This window comes from Giraffa tippelskirchi, chromosome 1 (genome assembly GCF_054371585.1).
Source record: "Giraffa tippelskirchi isolate mGirTip1 chromosome 1, T2T-mGirTip1v1.2.pri, whole genome shotgun sequence".
In the NCBI taxonomy this organism is placed as follows: domain Eukaryota; kingdom Metazoa; phylum Chordata; class Mammalia; order Artiodactyla; family Giraffidae; genus Giraffa; species Giraffa tippelskirchi.
In genome coordinates, this window is record NC_137275.1 from 180,029,492 (window position 1) to 180,046,520 (window position 17,029).

Below are 17,029 nucleotides of genomic sequence, written 5' to 3' on the forward strand. Positions count from 1 at the left end.
CTGTTTCTGAATGGTAACTCACGGCACACATCCATTTAGCCTCGGAGAGGTCCTAGGCTCTCACAGTGGAAAAGTGATTAGGTAGGAACAATCATATTAATCTATGTCTTTGGTTTTGATGAAAACTTCACACAGTGTAACATTTTTTATTACTTTTTGTACATCATTACAATGCTGAACCCAGCCTCCTGCAGCCTTGATGCTCAGCCCTATCACCCCAGGGCTCCATTCATCCTGCTCTCTGGGTCCACAACCAGCTCTCACCGGGCAAATTTGAGGTGATTCAAGTGATTTTGCTGTATGTGCTTATCCACAGATGCATGATGCTGTTCTTCTCCACAGCCACAGTTCCCTTTTCCTCTGACACAGTTTCACTAAGTGAAACTGAAGCCATCTTCCCAAGCTATCTCCCAGTCACCCAAATCACAGAGGAATTAACCACAGACTTGGACACAGAAGTCACTGTCAAATGGGGGGCAAGGCAGTGTGCTGAGTAGGGAGGGGATGTGAGCCGGTCCCCTAGAAGGCCCAACCTCCAACAGACAAGCACAGCTTCCCATTTGTGATCAGTTTCAATTCTGACTTTATTCAAAGAAGGGGTTCCAATGTTTTAAAGTTTAAAAATCACCGATCTAGTTTCATTTCCTTCCCATTCACATGAGGAAACTGAGGTCCAGAGAGTGAAAGGGACTTGCTCAGGGTCACCCAGCAAGATAGGGATACATTCCCAAATGGACCGCATGTTTCTTGAGTCCCGGAACAGTCCCCTGCTGTGTACATTAGGGTGATGCCATCCCAACATTTCAGATGTGGAACAGTCAGGCATAAAAGCAGAAAATGCAATTCCAAAGACACCAAAATGCAATGCTCAAAATAAGCATCATGAGAGTGTTGGTTTAAAAGTTGAGACAGACCTTGAGGAGAATCCCAGAAACCTGTGGAACTGGCAGCATCTTCCTTCCCATGGCTACAAGACTGTTCTAAGAAGTAGCACCATGGAGTGGAAAGGGTGCCAAAGAGGACCAGGCACCCTCAGCTCCAGTCCTTCTCAGAGGCTTTCAGACCTCAGGTAAGCACTGTACTCTCAGAGCCTGGTTTCTTCATATGTAAAGGGGGAGGGACATTAATGTGCATCCTGCCTGCCATCCGAGAGATGGCAAGGGACCACAGACAGAAAAGCGTATCATGAAATTTAGCAACTATCCACATGTAAGATCCCAATTCTGATTTTAAAGAATTTTACTCGTCACCCAGGGGATTTATTTCTTTAGCCCAGATCTTAAATATTCTCCTTCTTTCTTTCTTAAGAAAAAAGCAAGCAAGCTTTGTTTCTGGGTGACCTCAGAAAATCACTAAGTAAAATATAGTCTACTACACTCTAATTCTACAGGCCAGAGAGAGCAGTTGACTCCTTTGTTTACAATCTGACGTCCAAAAGCCAGATCTCCACTGCCTGCTTGGTTAGAGAATGCTGGGCTTGTTAATAAGTGGATATCTTAGTCCCCAAATACCCAGCCTCTGAGCCTGGTTAAGTGTTCCATCTAGGACTTGATCTCTTTAAAATGGGAAAATAGCAGGAATAGATGAGCTATAGCTAGCTGTCCATACCCTCATGTGAAGCAATGCATTTGTTTCTGAGGGAATATTATTTTTAAAAGAATGCTAAGACTGCGCTTCTCATATTTTTTCTGTAGGACCATCTTACTCCAGGATGGCAGTGTTTGAAAGGACATAGGTTACATACAGTCCAAATAGCACATTCACAGCTGAAGAGACCAAGGCCCAGAGAGGGAAGGACCCACCCAGATCACACAGCAAGTTAGAGGTCAGGCAGAGGACAGCAAGACCCTCCCCCTCCTCCTAAAACACACACTGTCTAAGTCACAGAGCTCCACTAATCAACCACAGACAAATGAGGCAGAGTCACAGCTGACACACACTTCGGTCCAGCCCTGGAGAATTACACGGACTTAAATATGACCTTCCCTTGGAGGGAGAAGCTAAAAAAGAATTCTCACAGAGCTGTTCCTTTCAAAAGTATAAAAAGGCTACAGGCAGTCTGTTTTCCCACCGTCTGTTTGCCCTGCTAAAAACTACATCTGCATACGAATCTAGTTTGCATCTAATGTTTAAAAACATACAAAAGGGGTCATCTACAAACACAGTTTTTCTAATTCTTCACAAAGTGAAATGATCCATGACTTGACTTTTCTGTCATCCTGTGATCAAGTTTCTAAGACCCTAGAAGAAAAGAGGGGGAAAAAAATTAGAGAAAAGAAGTCTGCTCTGTTATAGTCAACTATGTGTTAGATGGAAGCTGGGGGTAACAACCCTAACTTTAAATCTCTCCCCAACCAGGAGGGGTGCTGGTGGGAGCAGAGGTGCCTATGGGGATCCCAGAATTACATATAAGACCTATAGGTGGGCATTTCAGAGAGGCAGATTCCAGTATAATATGAGGAAGAACTTTCAATTACTGGAAAAATCCACAGATGGTTTTTTGGTGGTACAGAGCTCTGTGTCCCCAGAGCTATGCAAGCAAGAGCCGGCCTATTCTGCATGCTGCAGAGGAAACTCAAGAGCTGGGCAGTGGCAATGGCTTAAAATTCCATGATTCTTTGAAAACTCTGAAAACATGACTTCTTTTGAAAATTCAACTATAATAGACTATATTCATAGCCTGGTATCATTTCTGTTTTTAAAATATAAATATATACTTATAAATTATACATATATTTAAAATATGAAACATATATATATATATACACACATGTGTATATACATAAGTATACATATAGGAAAAAAATCCTGATACCTGACTTTTTGATATATATATGTTTCTATCTGTTGTTGTTGTTGTTTAGTTACTAAGTCTTATCCAACTCTTTGCAACCCCCATGGACCGTAACCCACAAGGCTCCTCTGTCCATGGGATTTCCCAGGCAAGAATACTGGAGTGGGTTGCCATTTCCTTCTCCAGGGGATCTTTCTGACCCAGGGATCAAACCTGCATCTCCTGCATTGGTAGGCAGTACCGCTGAGCCATATATGTAACAATACACATATATAAAAAACTAAAAGTATCAGGAGGGCAACTTTAAGAGCCATCTCCTAACTGAATTCCTGTTTGATGATTTTACACCTTACATTTTCCTCCCTGTTTCTAGCAGCTCTAACTACTTGCAGAGCTACATATAAGGGAACAGACCCATGAAGCTCAGACTGTCTTCTTTGTGCCTGTTTTCACATGGGTATCGTCACAGTGACCATGTCTGCTCTCTCAGCACCCTCACAGGGCAGGCTTGGAGGAAATATTCCATTCAGCCTCAGAAACAGGAAAAAAAAAATTAGCAGTCTCTTTCACCTGGATACCCCTAACGTTCATAGCTCTTGACTTGGCATGCTAGTGGGAAGCCCAGCATGATTTGTGTGTAGAACACACCCGAGTCTACCTGCCAACTGTAATATGTTCTGCTCTTGGTTTGCATTCCTCTGTTTCCCTCAATTCAGTATTTTTCTTCTTATTTATTATGCATCTTATAACTCATCTCAACCTCTTGCGACAGAGGTGTTTAAACTCAGATGACTTGAAACACGCACATGCCCCCATCACAGGCGGTCATCTGGAGCTGGGAAGCGGGGTGCTCTGTACTGACTCCGATCCACCACGGTCACTGTGCCATGCGACTGGGCCTCCCCGACGGCGTTGGCTGAATGGCACTGGTACACCCCCTCGTCTTCTTTCCTCAGAGGGTTGATCTAGAAGTTAAACAGGCAAGTTTATACAGTCACACGTGACACAGCAAAATCACTTACTTAGTTCATAATGATCCTGAACACTTACAGCTTTTTGGAATAAGACAGAGTTCACCCTCTTATTTCTCTTCTTGTCTTGGCTGCTGAGACAGAGTTAAACTTCCTTCTCAGTACCCCCTCTATCCTGGCTCCCATTTTAATGTTTCCTGCATCCTGCCTTTTACTGAGAGCAACCTGGTCCTTTTATTGAAGGTGATAGGTATAGATTCTAAGGAAAACGCATGTATGCTCAGTCATGTCTGACTCTTTGTGACCCCATGGACTGTAGCCCACCAGGCTCCTCTGTCCATGGGATTCTCTAGGCAAGAACACTGGAGCGGGTTGCCATTTCCTCCTCCAGGGGATCTTCCCGACCCAGGGATCGAACCTGAATCTCCAGAGTCTCCTGCACTGACAGGGAGATTCTTTACCACTGAGCTACCTGGGAAGCCCCTTAAAGGAAAATACTGCAAATTTAAAAGAACAAAACAATACTGACCATGGAAGGCCCAAAGTGCTCCTAATGGAGGCAGCTTTACAAAATAACACCAGAGATAACTTCTCCTCTGCCTCTCCTTGTAACAAAGCAGGGGAGTATGTTAGATTTGAAAAATCCATGGACCCAGTTTTGCATCCTGAGCCTCTGAGCTGGGTGGAGAAGTTGCCGAACCTGGCAGAGATGCAGACAGAATGAGAAGGCACTCTGGAGAGCACATCTCACACTCCTGCAGAGTAGATCCACAGCAGCGACCTTTCTTGCTTGCTCTCATCAGAAGAGCGTCTCTCAACTGTAAGTCACTACAGACCGGAGAGGGTTTACGCACCCTGTCTCATTTTGACCCCACCATGGCTGAAGGGGAGCATCGTTATCCTCACATTACAAGAGACTCACTGGTAAGTCACAGACTGTTAGGGTCACCAGACATGGTCCAGTCCAAAGCCCCCTTTTTATGGCTGTGGACACTGAAGCTCAGAGAGGTAGAGTGACTAGCCCCACATGGGCCCTTATCTCATTACTCCATCACCCTTTCAAACACAGGGCATTTCCTCTTCTCAGCCCTCTTCTCATTCCCTCTTCTTATGCTGCACATGGCATAGAACAGCCCTGGAGGAGGATGGGAATGTGCTGTCCACACCCCCCCGCCCCCCTACCCTTGCTACTCCCTTTATCAGCCGTGTGGTCTTAGTCAAGTGTATTAGTTTTCTATGGCTCTGTTACAAATGACCACATGCTTAATGGCTTAAGACAACACAAATTTACTATGTACACCTCTTGAAGTCAGACATCCAAATGGGTCTCAGTGGGCTAAAGTCAAGGTATCAGCAGGGTTGCCTTCTTTCCAGATGCCCTAAGAGAAGCATTCTAGAGGATGCCTGTAGTCTTTAGCCTGTGGGTCCTTCCTGCATCCTCAAAGCCAGAAATAGTAGTTCATGTCTTCTGACACTGCCATCTCTGGCTCTCTCTCCTGCCTCTCTTTTCTACATTTAAAAGACTCCTGTGATTGTATCAGGCCCACCAGATAGCTCAGGATAACTTTATTAAAGTCAGTTGATTAATAATCTTAATTCCATCTGCAACCTTATTCCCCTCTTGCCATATAACATATCCACCAGTTCCAGGGATTAGGACATGGACATCTTTCTGAGGCCATATTCTGCCTACCAGTGAGATCACTTCTTCTCTTAGGCATTATACTACCTGCCCTGCTTTCCTCACAGTTACTGTAGAGCCCAGGAAGAAATGGATAAGAACATTTGAAAGATGTAACGTGTCACAGAAATATAAAAGGTGCCTTATAAGGGCCAGTCAATAATAGCCAGTGAAATGAGAGTCACTTAGCTGTGTCCAGCTCTTTGCGACCCCATGGACTATACAGTTCATGGAATTCTCCAGGCCAGAATACTGGAGTCGGTAGCCTATCCCTTCCCCAGGGGAATCTTCCCAACCCAGGGATCGAACCCAGGTCTCCCACATTACAGGCAGATTCTTTACCAACTGAGCCACCAGGAAAGCCCAAGAATACTGGAGTGGGTAGCCTATCCCGTCTCCAGCAGATCTTCCTGACCCAGGAATTGAACCGGGGTCTCCTGCATTGCAAGCAGATTCTTTACCAGCTGAGCTACCAGAGAAGCCCATGAGTATCAACAATTGAGATACTCACCAAAACCCAGGCTGTGGCCTCATGGTCAGAAGGGCCCCCCCGCACCTGGACAGCTATGTTGATGTGGTCTCCAGGCAGGTCCTCCATTACCTGGGTGCCCTCAGGAGACCGTGTGACCTACAGAAGACAGAAAAACCAGGAGTGATTTAGAAAAATCATTTCTGAATAAGGACCACCCCACAGACATCCTCACTGTCTTCACCTTCCTGCTGACTTGAAGGCCGAGACCCTAGCACCTCATTCCTATTAAACATCAGTTTCTTCTTAAGCCTGAATATATGTACAGACAGCACCCCCTGCTGGACAGCAGAGATACAAACATCACCACCACCAGAATTTCATGGCCCTTCTTCGGGCTGTTGAGATAAGGGAACAACATAGGTTGTATCCATCTCCATCTCTCAAAAACTGAGCTGCAGGAAGATCTAGTTTTAGGATTCGATTGGGTCATCTTCCAGTAGCTAAGTCTTTCTAAAACCCAGATCCAGTAGAGGAAGCTCTAACTTTATCTCAGCTGACCTAGGCTAGATAAACAGCAGAACTTCCTGGACAGCTGAGTGGCAAAGGGAGCAAACAGTCACACCCCTTCTCTGGGGAGAGCTTTGGGGTAAAAGTTTTGAATCATAAATCTGGAGGCAAAGGAATGAAACATATTTTTTGTAATCCTCCAATTCACATAAGAGATAAACACACACACACACACACACACACACACACACTTAAAACATTTATACCTCCCCCCAGCCACACACACACACACACATGCAGAGAAGTTCTTGGATATAAATACCTTCCTCCATGTGACAACTGGGGTGGGCACAGCCCTCACCTCACAGGACAGGTACACCTGTGCCCCGGTGACATTGTGAACACTCTGGGGTGGGGTGATGACCACAGGAGCTGGGAGAAAAAGACAAGGGAAGACAACCTTGACCCTGGCCAAGCCCTTCACCTCTAAGATCCCCTGCCTGCACATAGCATGTTGGGGCAGGTGAGACCTCCCCACACAGAAAGGACACACTCAGAGGCAAGGAATCCTAGAAGGGAGTTCTCCTTAGACCTGAAAGGATGCCTTCATCTCCTCCTTCATTGCCTCTGTTCTACCAACAGGAAAACAGGGATCTAGCGAGGAAAGACGACTTCTGTCTGTGGTCTCATCACACTCCCTCCCAGGACCCCTCCCAGGACCCTAGCTGCCATCTGCTTACAGCTCAACTACTCGACAGGGTGGCATGCTCCGGGAGGGGCTGCTGTCTTCTAACACAGGCAGTCTTCTAACAGATGGGCTTTTCTCCTTCTGCCTGGAGGGCGTTCAAAGAATAAAGCCACAAAGCACAGCTGCCCTCACCCCCTGCTGAGACCCCCTGCAGTTCAAGATGCTCATTTGCATATCACAGGCTCCACCAACCTCCCCACCCCCATCCTCAAGGGCAAAACTGCAGGCATGGATGCTGAGCCTCGCTGCTGCCAGAGAAAGGTAAATCAGGGAATTGGGCAATGTGGTGCTAAGCTGCCAGGACTTTACAGAAAAGACAGAGAGCGTGGGCTTGCAGGGTGGGACGGGGAAGCACGTGGCATTTGAGTCAGACATTCTTTTTTAAATACTTATTTTATCATTTATTCAGGTCTTAGTTGTGGCACTGGATCTTTAGTTGCGGCATGTGGGATCAGTTCCCTGAAGAGGGATCAAACCCCCAGCGCCCTTCATTGGGAAAGTCACTGGACCACCAGGGACGCCCTGAGTTAGATGTTCTTAGCTGATACTCCACACTCGTTTGTCCTTCTCCCTGTGGCCAGCCCCTACTCTGCGTACACTGGGCCTAAAAGAATTAAGCCCAGCTGCCTCGGCCTTCAGGCCCTCCATCCGACCCTCAGCATGCTTGCCCGCCCTGCCCTGCCTGTCCTCTATTTGGGATGCACCACAGCTGCCCATCCTGAGGGCCTGGGGGTGTGTCCTACTCCAGTAGCAGGGATCTGCCCACTTTGACCTGCTGAATCCCAGCCTGCCTCACAGTGCAGGGGCTTCATCTGGTCTCACCAGCCCATCCTCACAGCTGACGCCCGCGTGGTCTTGGGGAGGTGCAATGTGGAGGCCTGGCCAAGAGAATGCTCTCTGCTCAGGTTTGCTGTCTGTAAGATGGGGATGCAGCTGACGCCCGCGTGGTCTTGGGGAGGTGCAATGTGGAGGCCTGGTGAAGAGAATGCTCTCTGCTCAGGTTTGCTGTCTGTAAGATGGGGATGTGTGTGTGCTAAGTCACTTCAGTTGTGTCCAACTCTGCAATACTATAGACTGTAGCCTGCCAGGCCCCCCTGCCCATGGGATTCTCCAGGGAAGAATACTAGAGTGGGTTGCCATGCCCTCCTCCAGGGGACCTTTCTGAGATGAGAATAATACCCCCTGTGTCACAAGGTTGCTGAGCTGATTTTAGTACGTGTTGAGTGTGAAAGTGAGGGTTTAAGATAACACAGTGTGCAAGTATGGGGCAGGGTAGGCCTGTCAAACAGATGACTCCGTAAAGAAACACATGATAAATAAAAGAGGAAACACATTCATCCCTGGGCATCAAATTGCAGAGTCCACGACTCTTGGTACTTTGCCTGGTGACTCATGGATATGCCCTCCACCCTCCACAGGCCAGCCTTGGAGAAAGAAAGGGCCTTTGCCTGCCAAGGTGAGGCTGCAGTGAAAAAGGAGAACAAAGGGAGAGAGACAGAAGACTGGATGAAGAGCACAGAGGGAAGGAATGAAAGGGCGCAGAAATGAGACAGGTCTGGACCCTCCAGACAGACTGGGAAGCAGACCCTGTCAAACTGATGCCAAAAGATCTCTGGGAAATTGTCTTAGAGCTTCTTGTTTCAAACTGGAGGGGCCCAACTCCCCAAAGCATGTGCCTGATGGTCTGTGATGGACTCATCTAGCCTCCACTTGCATGCCCCCAGTGATGGAGAGCTCACTACTTATAAAGCCAGGCCCTTCCATCTTTGACTCTTCTGGTAAGAAAGGTTGTCCTCACCTGGAGTTAAAACCTGCATCCTGTAACTCCCACCTATTGATCCCAGGGCTGCCAGGAGCCCTATAGAGCCCTGGTTACCTCAAGTGGCCTCCAGTAAGTTGAATACAAACCCTGCTGTCCTGGCCCCAGGCTGTTTTCTTCCCCCTCAGCCTGATCAGCTCACTCCTTCAGCTGTGACCAACTGAATGCCCTCTAAGCACCACACCTCTACCCACAACCCCGAGTGTAGCCAATCCCCCGAATAAACCAAGGTTCCAGGCTTCTAACATCACCCGACACGCCCCAGCCACCTGCCAACCACCACAAAGAACCACAGCACCCCTACTCTATGGCAGAGCCCCATCTGCAATGGACAACAGAGAGTCTAATTTATTCACATCCTCCTGCCAGCATTGCCTCCCTCGGAGCCCAAACCAGTCCTCAAATGGCTCGCTGTGGGAACAATCAGAACTGCATCTTATTCTAAAGCCCTCAATAGATTCCAAAGGGACACTCAATCAACATGTTTTACTTCCGTTCATGTAGAGCCATAAATTTTAAATGAGATTTCATCAGTCCCTTTCAAGCCTAAATGAATAAGCCAGTAAATCACATTTCATCTCTCTCTCTCTCCTTGCATTTCCCTCTTTTTCCATAACTACAGTTAAAGACCGTCTTGGAAATACTGCCTTTGCCACTAGTTTCAAGCCAGAAAATAGCATTTCTTTTCCAAAAGAGCCCACTGCTTTTGGCAATGAAGTGACATTCAAGCTTCAATTTATTTTTAAATGTATACACAGTACATTCATTCTTTCTAGTGTACAGTTCTAAGTTTTGACAAATGCATACACTGTGTAACCACTACCATAACTTAAGATATAGCAGTGTTCAGTTATTTCAAAAAATTTCCTCCTGTAGCTTAATCTAGTTTTAATTTAAACATATATGATTTTAAATTTAGAGATCTTTTATCCATAATAGCTCTTTAAAATCAGCCATCATTATCATGATAGTGTGTGTGTGTATGCTCAGTCGTGGCCAGCTCTTTGTGACCCCATGACTGTAGCCCACCAGGCTTCTCTGTCCATGGGATTTTCCTGGCAAGAATACTGGAGTGGGTTGCCATTTCCTGCTCCAGGGGATCTTCACAACCCAGGGATTGAACCTGTGTCTCCTGCACTGCAGGCGAATTCTTTACCGCTGAGCCACCTGGGAATCCCATCATGATAGTAATAATGCCACCCTTCTGCTTACAGGGTTAAGCCATTTGATCCTTCTAGCAGTCTCCCCAGCTGCCATCTGAGGAAGCTAGCCAGGCTTACCCAGCCTTACACAGCAGGGTGAGACTATGAGCCCAGGGGGCTCAGTCCCATAACATCCTGCCTTCTCCTGAGATGACACTTTCATGTCCGACACCCTCTCATCTTCACACCAGTCGTAGGAAGTAGGTGCTTTTAGCCCCACTTAACAGATAAGAAATCCAAGGCTCAGAAAGGTGAATGAAGCACCTGGGGGAGCAAGGATGCAAACCTAGGTACTCTGATTCCATTAATTCCACGTGAATTTTAAAGGTGAAACATGTGTTAGCTGTATGGACTTCATCCCAGAATAAGAATGAGTTCCTAAGGTATTGTGTCGGGGGCCCCCAAGACAAGTCCCAGGATCAATGACTTGCTACAAGAACTCACGGGACTTGGCACAGTTTATTCACAGTAGGATTTATTACAACAAAGGAGACAAAGCAAACCAGCAAAGGGAAAGAGATTCATGGAGCAAAGACTCAGGAAACCAGGAGCATGCTTTCAGGAGCCTCTCCCAGTGGAGTCACAGAGGATGAGGCACTTAATTCTCCAGCACAACCTGTGACAACATGTATGACAGGCCTCTACCTAGGAAGCTCACTAGACACTCAGCACCTGGGGTTTTTATTGGGAGCCAGTCCCCTAGGCACCCTCTGCCTACTACATACCAAAAGGAAAGCAGGTGTGCAGCATAAACCATGCTGATTGTACAGTTCACATACAGTGAGTGGCTCTTCTCAATTCAGGAGATGCTGGGACGCCTCCGCACATCTAAATTCTCAGTGGGCCTTTCCAAGGATAACAGTCTCAGGCCAGCCACGTTTACTCTTCTGCACAGAAATGAAACCCTTCTCCCAACATCACCCCAGGGAGCAGCTCTTGTGAAGATACCATTAAATGGGTGGTGTGTCCGTAATCCAGGCAGGATGCACCCAGTCTTACTGCTCCCAAGGGCTCACTGAAGTGTGGCACTGAGGCCCTGCAACTCGTGACTACCCTGGGAACTCAGGCTCAGTCCTGTCTCGGCCACACTCCAGTTTCTTCTTCTTTAAAATGGGCACAGGAGTCCATTCTCCCCCCTCTGCCCTCGGCATGGACTCCTGTGAGGATAGTCACAAGAAGTCCAGCTTGCACGGAGGGACCTGCAGACTCCACAGGGGGTGCTACCCCAAGGGTAGTCTCTGTGAAGATGCTGAGACCCTCTACTGGCCTCTGGGAAGTGGGCTATCGGTGGGCCCTTCCCCGGAGGCTCTAGAGGCCGTGGCCCGCAGCCCTCTCTCTGGAGAGCCCAGGGTATGGCCTCTCACCTCACTGCCGCCTGAGCTGCCACCCTCCTGGAAGAGCCAGGGCTCTTCTCTCCACCGGCCTTTGGCAAGAGTCACGTGCCTTTCAGGAGAGAGGATGGTGCCTGGTCAGCCCCGCCTGGGAATCCGCTGGTTTTGTCTCCCTAGCTCTTCCTTGCTAAACACTTGCTTCCTTCTGCTCATGTCAGCTACAGCCCTGGAAATGCTGGGATGGCACAAACCCACCCATCAGGGAACAGAATAGTCACCCAGGTGTACACTCTCAGAGGCAGCACAGAGGGTGGGCAAAACAGTACTGTGCGTGTGTGCTCAGTCACTTGAGTCATGTCCGAGTCTTTGCGACCCTGTGAACTGCAGCTCACCAGGCTCCTCTGTCCATGGGATTCTCCAGGCAAGAATATTGGAGTGGGTTGCCATGCCCTCCTCCAGGGGATCGTCTCAAACTGGGGCTCGAACTTGCATCTGCCTGCGTTCCCTGCATTGTAGGTGGATTCTTTACCTACTGAGCCACCTGGGAAGCCCAAACACTACCAAGGGAAACTCAAAATGCCTGGGGGTCTGGCCGCCAACCACCAGGCAAGTTGCTAACAATTTTCTCCTTATCTGCAAATGAGGATAATGACCATAGCCCCACATCCTCCTGGGTGAAGGGAAAGAATGGATGTGACTGTGTTATTAACCTTGTGGATCTATAGAAATGAAAGGGATCGATATTATTACTATAGTGTGTGGGGAGCTGTCCCCCCACCCCATGGACTGAGTATGTCCTTGATGGCTGGAATAAAAGATCTTCCCTAATGCCTCCAAGATTTGTCTAAAGTTAATGGCTCTTGGGAAAGAAAGAATATCAAAAGTCATCTCCCAGGAACCCATCTGCTCATATGGAAAAGCACACAACCAAAGGGTTTAATAATCAGCGCACTGAACAGCTCTGATAATTTATGCTAATAGTCGCATTACATGTGGAACCAGAAACAGCTTAATCCGGCTCCCTGCAGTGTGCGCCTCAAGCCCCCTCCCTTGGTATGAAAGGCTTTTGAGCAGGAGGCCCCCTTTCTTTGTCCCTCTCACAAAGTGGCATTCGCTGCATCTCCTGGTTACCTGGTAACACAGGCCTTGCACAGACTGAGATTTCTAAGTGGAGCTGGAATTTCAACCAAGGCGAATTTTCTAAGATTTAGGATCTCAATAGCTCACTGATGCTTTAGGGGCTTGGTTGGCATGGTACCCTGTTCCTATCCGATGCAGCACTCAAAACACGACCTCAACCTACTGTCTACAGGATCCCAGCCTCCTCCCAGTGCTAGCAAACGATCAGGGTACATGGAACAAAGCAGCTTTTCAAAGTAATGATAACAAAACACTAACACCACCACCACCTGACTGTTGAGAAACAGAACCAATACCTCAGTACAGAATGAAGGTTCACCCCGCAGCATGGCACACCAGTCCTGCAACGAGCCTGCCCCAGATGACTCTGGGTCTCATCTCCTCCGCAAACCAGCCCGCTGGGTACTGCCTATGGGTCCACTGTTCACACTTGCCCCAGGAGCTCCTACCTCCTTGCCTTGGTTTATACAGTGCCTCCCTGCCCCCGCTTCACAGCCCAGGAATTTTCTACCCATCTTTCAAGCTCCACTCAGCTGCTTCCCCTTGTGTGAAGCTATCCCTGTTCCTCTGAGGAGCCATCACCAGGTGCTGAAACAGAGGGACCAGCAGCAAGCCTTGGAGGGGAAAAGGAAGGTGGATTCAGGCTGAGAAACTCTAAAGACTCAAGGGTAGCCAGTTTGCAGCACCTTCCTGATCAAGTTGCCAGCAAGTTAAGATACATGACTCTACCTGAAAAGAGTCAGAAACTGGAGCCCCACCTCGGCCGGCAACCAGTCATGTGACTCCAGGAAACTCTCTTCTACCGGCCTTAGTTTGTCCTTCTATTAAGTGGGAGTGAGACCTGGCCAGGGTAGTTGTAAAAAATCAAGAAAGAACATGGAATGCAAAAGCGATTTCCAATAGCCAAAAATTATTTTTATGTTGGAACCCTGTGAGTCTTCAATATATGTGTGTTGATCACAGGATTACTCTCATAATTCGAATTTTGGTGTGTGTTGATCACAGGATTACTCTCATAACTCGAATTTGGGGGCATTTCAGAGCATAGGAGGAAAGGTCAGAATTTAAGCCTGAGATCACTTCCAAATGCCCCTCAGAGGTATTTGGGTACGAACACTTCCCACACTGCGAAACCTAATATTTACGGAGGCTTCATTCCCTTAAAGTCAGGAGCTGGCTTATTGAAGGCACAGGAGAGGACAGGGCAGGGCTGACTTTATTGCCAACACTGAAGCGGAACAGCTGCTGCTCTCACTCAGTCTGTTTCCCATCAAGCAGCGAGGTCCCCAGGGACGTTGTTAAAAAATGCTCCCACAGGGTTGTCTGAGTAAAGGATGGCTTGAGGGCAGCACAGAATGAGGTGCCATTTTCCCTAGCTGAAAAGATCCCTGGTCCACACCTTCCTGCTTCACCAGGGCACAAGAGCAGGGACCGCACAAATACTTCAGGACAGAACGCAATGGGATGACCGTGCTGGGGTCTGGGTAGTGGCCAATGACACAATCGCTGGTAGGGAAGGAAAGCTAAATTGTGGGGAGGCCTGACGCCTGTCACTCCTGGGATTGTTAAAAGCACCTTCTGAACTACTCGTGTTTGGCTCCCTCCATAAACATCTTTACTCCCGGGGCCTGTGCCTGGGGTGGGCTCAGAGTCCATAGATTAGAGTGAAGGGGCTGTCACATTTACTTGTCATTTGGTAATTTTCAATGAATTAGGGGTACGGGGCCTCCATCTGCCCATACTCTGGTAACCATGGCAACCGCCACCTGCCTGACTTAACACTATCAAGTCCTGTCCTGAAACAGTGCTGAACAGGGTGCTGGGGACCTGGAAGCCAGTCAGGCTTTACTGGTCACCCTGGATGAGTCCCCTGCCCCAAGGGTCTCAGTCTCCTCCATATAATAGCAGATTGGGTCTAAATGCCTTCAAGACAACTCTCTTTTAGAAACAGAGTACCAGTCCAGGGAGGAATCATTTGAGAGCATCAGCACCGGTTAGTCTGCAGACCTGGTCAGCATTTCTCATGTCTCCTGCATGTGGAGTAGAAGTGTTACCTGTCTGGAAACAGAGACTTGCCTCAGCAGAATTAACTGCTGAGGAAAGTAGATTGTAAAAATAGATGACAGAAAGGAGAAGGAAGGAGACAGGGCTGTTTAAATGCCGCAGGGCAGAAACAAAGGTTCGAAGTGGAGGGACCTCAACAGGGGCTGACACAGCCCCTGGAAGGGACCAGCCCAGGGAAGCAGCGGCCAGCTCTCTCCTCCACCGGGAGCCCCAGTGAGGAACAGCCAGCAATGACTTGCCTGTGCTCTCGGGGCTGCCTCAGACGCCTCAGTGGGTAGCACATTATTTCCGTGCTTCCAGAGACAGAGGCCTTCTTGCCTCTTCTCCAACAACCTAGTGGGTCTCCTGGACTTGAGGGCATCTAACTGGGATTCTTGGTGAAAGATAATACTTACTAGAAATTTCCAAAGGCAGTCCCCCACCCTCAAGGCTTCCTTGTTCCAGCTGAAGTCATTACACTGAATGAAGCATTTAGATCTGCTCTTGGGTCTCCAGTCCCCAGCTAGAACCCCAAAGCTGGGCCTCCTTGGGACTCCCCTGGCACAAGCTCACCTATACTCTCCACTTCCCCCTCCACGCAGCCTAGACAAGGGGTATTTCTCCAAAATCTAATGGCCCAGCAGGGTGCTCGACTGGGCATCCCTATACTAATATTTTGGTTTATTTCCATTTGGTTTTAAAACATTACATGTAGAAAGTGAGCAAATATGGCACCCATAGATGGCTTTATTGTGATGTTAATGAAGCTTGTGTTTTTAGGTCCCAAGCAATTAATCATTTTCTATTACTTTACTTAAAGTGAACTGAAAGTGAAAGTCACTCAGTGGTGTCTGACTCTGCAGCCCCAGGGACTATACCATATATGGAATTCTCCAGGCAAGAATACTGGAGTGGGTAGCCGTTCCCTTCTCCAGGGGATCTTCCCACCCCAGGGATCGAACCCAGGTCTCCCACTTTTCAGGCAGATTCTTTACCCTCTGACCACCAGGAAAGACCTTACTTAAAGTGGAACCACTTACTTAAAGTGGGACCCTCCAAATTCTATAAACTTCAGTCTTATAAAACCTGGGGTCTGCCTCTGATGGCACCACAATCTCTTCAGAGTTTAGGTCTCCCAAGGTTTTACCTGTCCTGGGTGAGAGCTTCCTCAAGATTCCCCGCAGGGCTGGACTCCACACTCACTGAACCCCAGTGCCCTGATCCCCAGACTCTGGAGTCCCAATCTGCAGCTCCAGCTCCTTCTCCTCCGGCATCTCCATCTGCTCCCCCTTTTCATTCAAACAACCCACCCCCGTGAGGTCCAAGGTGGGACCCCAGGGAGCTGGACCCAGTGGGAACACCCTGCTTCCCACACTCTCAGTCTTCCGGAGGCAAATATGCCAGACCTGCAAACAACTGTATCAGTAAGTACTTAAGTACCAAAAGGGACAGCAGGCTCACCAAAATTTCGACCAGCTCGGTGACTGGTGACTCCAATAAGAGAGGGTACAGGATATGGATTCCTGCCTCCCCCCTTGCCCCACACACCCCTCACCGCCATCTCCTTGAGTTACTGGCCAGGTGAGAAAACTGACCCCATAGGGAAAACTGAGGCCTGGGCAGAGCTGTCCATCGCTGTGCAGCAAGAGATCTTCACCCCACGCCCCAGAGGGTCAGGGTCCCTCTTTTTCACCCGCCCCAGCACCGCGGGGCAGAAGCGAGACTCACCAAATTCGCAGGGGCCGTCGCGCGTTTTGTGCAGGTGGCCAGGGAGCGCGCGGGGAGCCTGGCGGGCGCGCAGGCGCAGCGCGCAAACGCTGGGGTAGGAGCGGCCGTCGGAGCCGCAGACCGAGCCGCGCTGCGCGCACACGCAGAGCCCGGTGCCCTCGGGCGCGGCCCCCGCGGCGCGGCTAGCACACACGAGCCCTGGGCCGCAACGCGCGCCGGCCCGGCCCCCGCAGCTCGCGCCCTCGGCGCCCAGGCAGCGCGCGCAGCAGCCGCACTCGTCGCGCGCCACGATGCCAGGCACCGGGCAGCGCACGGGCTCGGGACAGCGCTCTGGTCGGCACGGACCGCACTCTGGGTTTCGTCCGCCTGCGCTGCGGAGCCCGAGGCCCAGGGCTGGCAGCGGCTGCAGCAGAAGCAGCAGCAGGAAGAGCCCGGGCGAGCGTGGCATGGTCCGCTCCCAGACGGAACTGGTGCCTCTGCTCCTCTCTCTGCGCGCGCTGCGCCCCAACCCCGCCCGCCCAGCGACCGCTGATTGGCCGGGCCTGCACCGCCGGGCGCCGGCAGTCTGCTGCCCGGCTGAGACTAGCGCAGCG

At 49.3% G+C, this 17,029-nt stretch overlaps 1 protein-coding gene and 1 long non-coding RNA gene across 2 annotated transcripts in view; one reads left to right on the forward strand and one right to left on the reverse strand.

Annotated features, from left to right (window-relative positions):
* LOC145513914 (uncharacterized) overlaps positions 1-7,294 on the forward strand; it is a 78,255-nt gene extending 70,961 nt beyond the window's left edge. The window contains exon 4 of the long non-coding RNA XR_014059781.1: positions 7,068-7,294. This is a non-coding gene — a long non-coding RNA (uncharacterized LOC145513914). The remainder of the gene's footprint in view (positions 1-7,067) is intronic.
* IGFBPL1 (insulin like growth factor binding protein like 1) lies at positions 567-17,029 on the reverse strand. The gene is made up of 5 exons (XM_081510934.1): positions 16,437-17,029; positions 6,748-6,857; positions 5,958-6,074; positions 3,601-3,759; positions 567-2,241 (listed from the first exon to the last, which is right to left on the reverse strand). Exons 1-4 carry the CDS (start codon positions 16,882-16,884, stop codon positions 3,610-3,612), a joined length of 825 nt encoding a protein of 274 aa, XP_081367060.1. The 5' UTR covers positions 16,885-17,029; the 3' UTR covers positions 567-2,241; positions 3,601-3,609.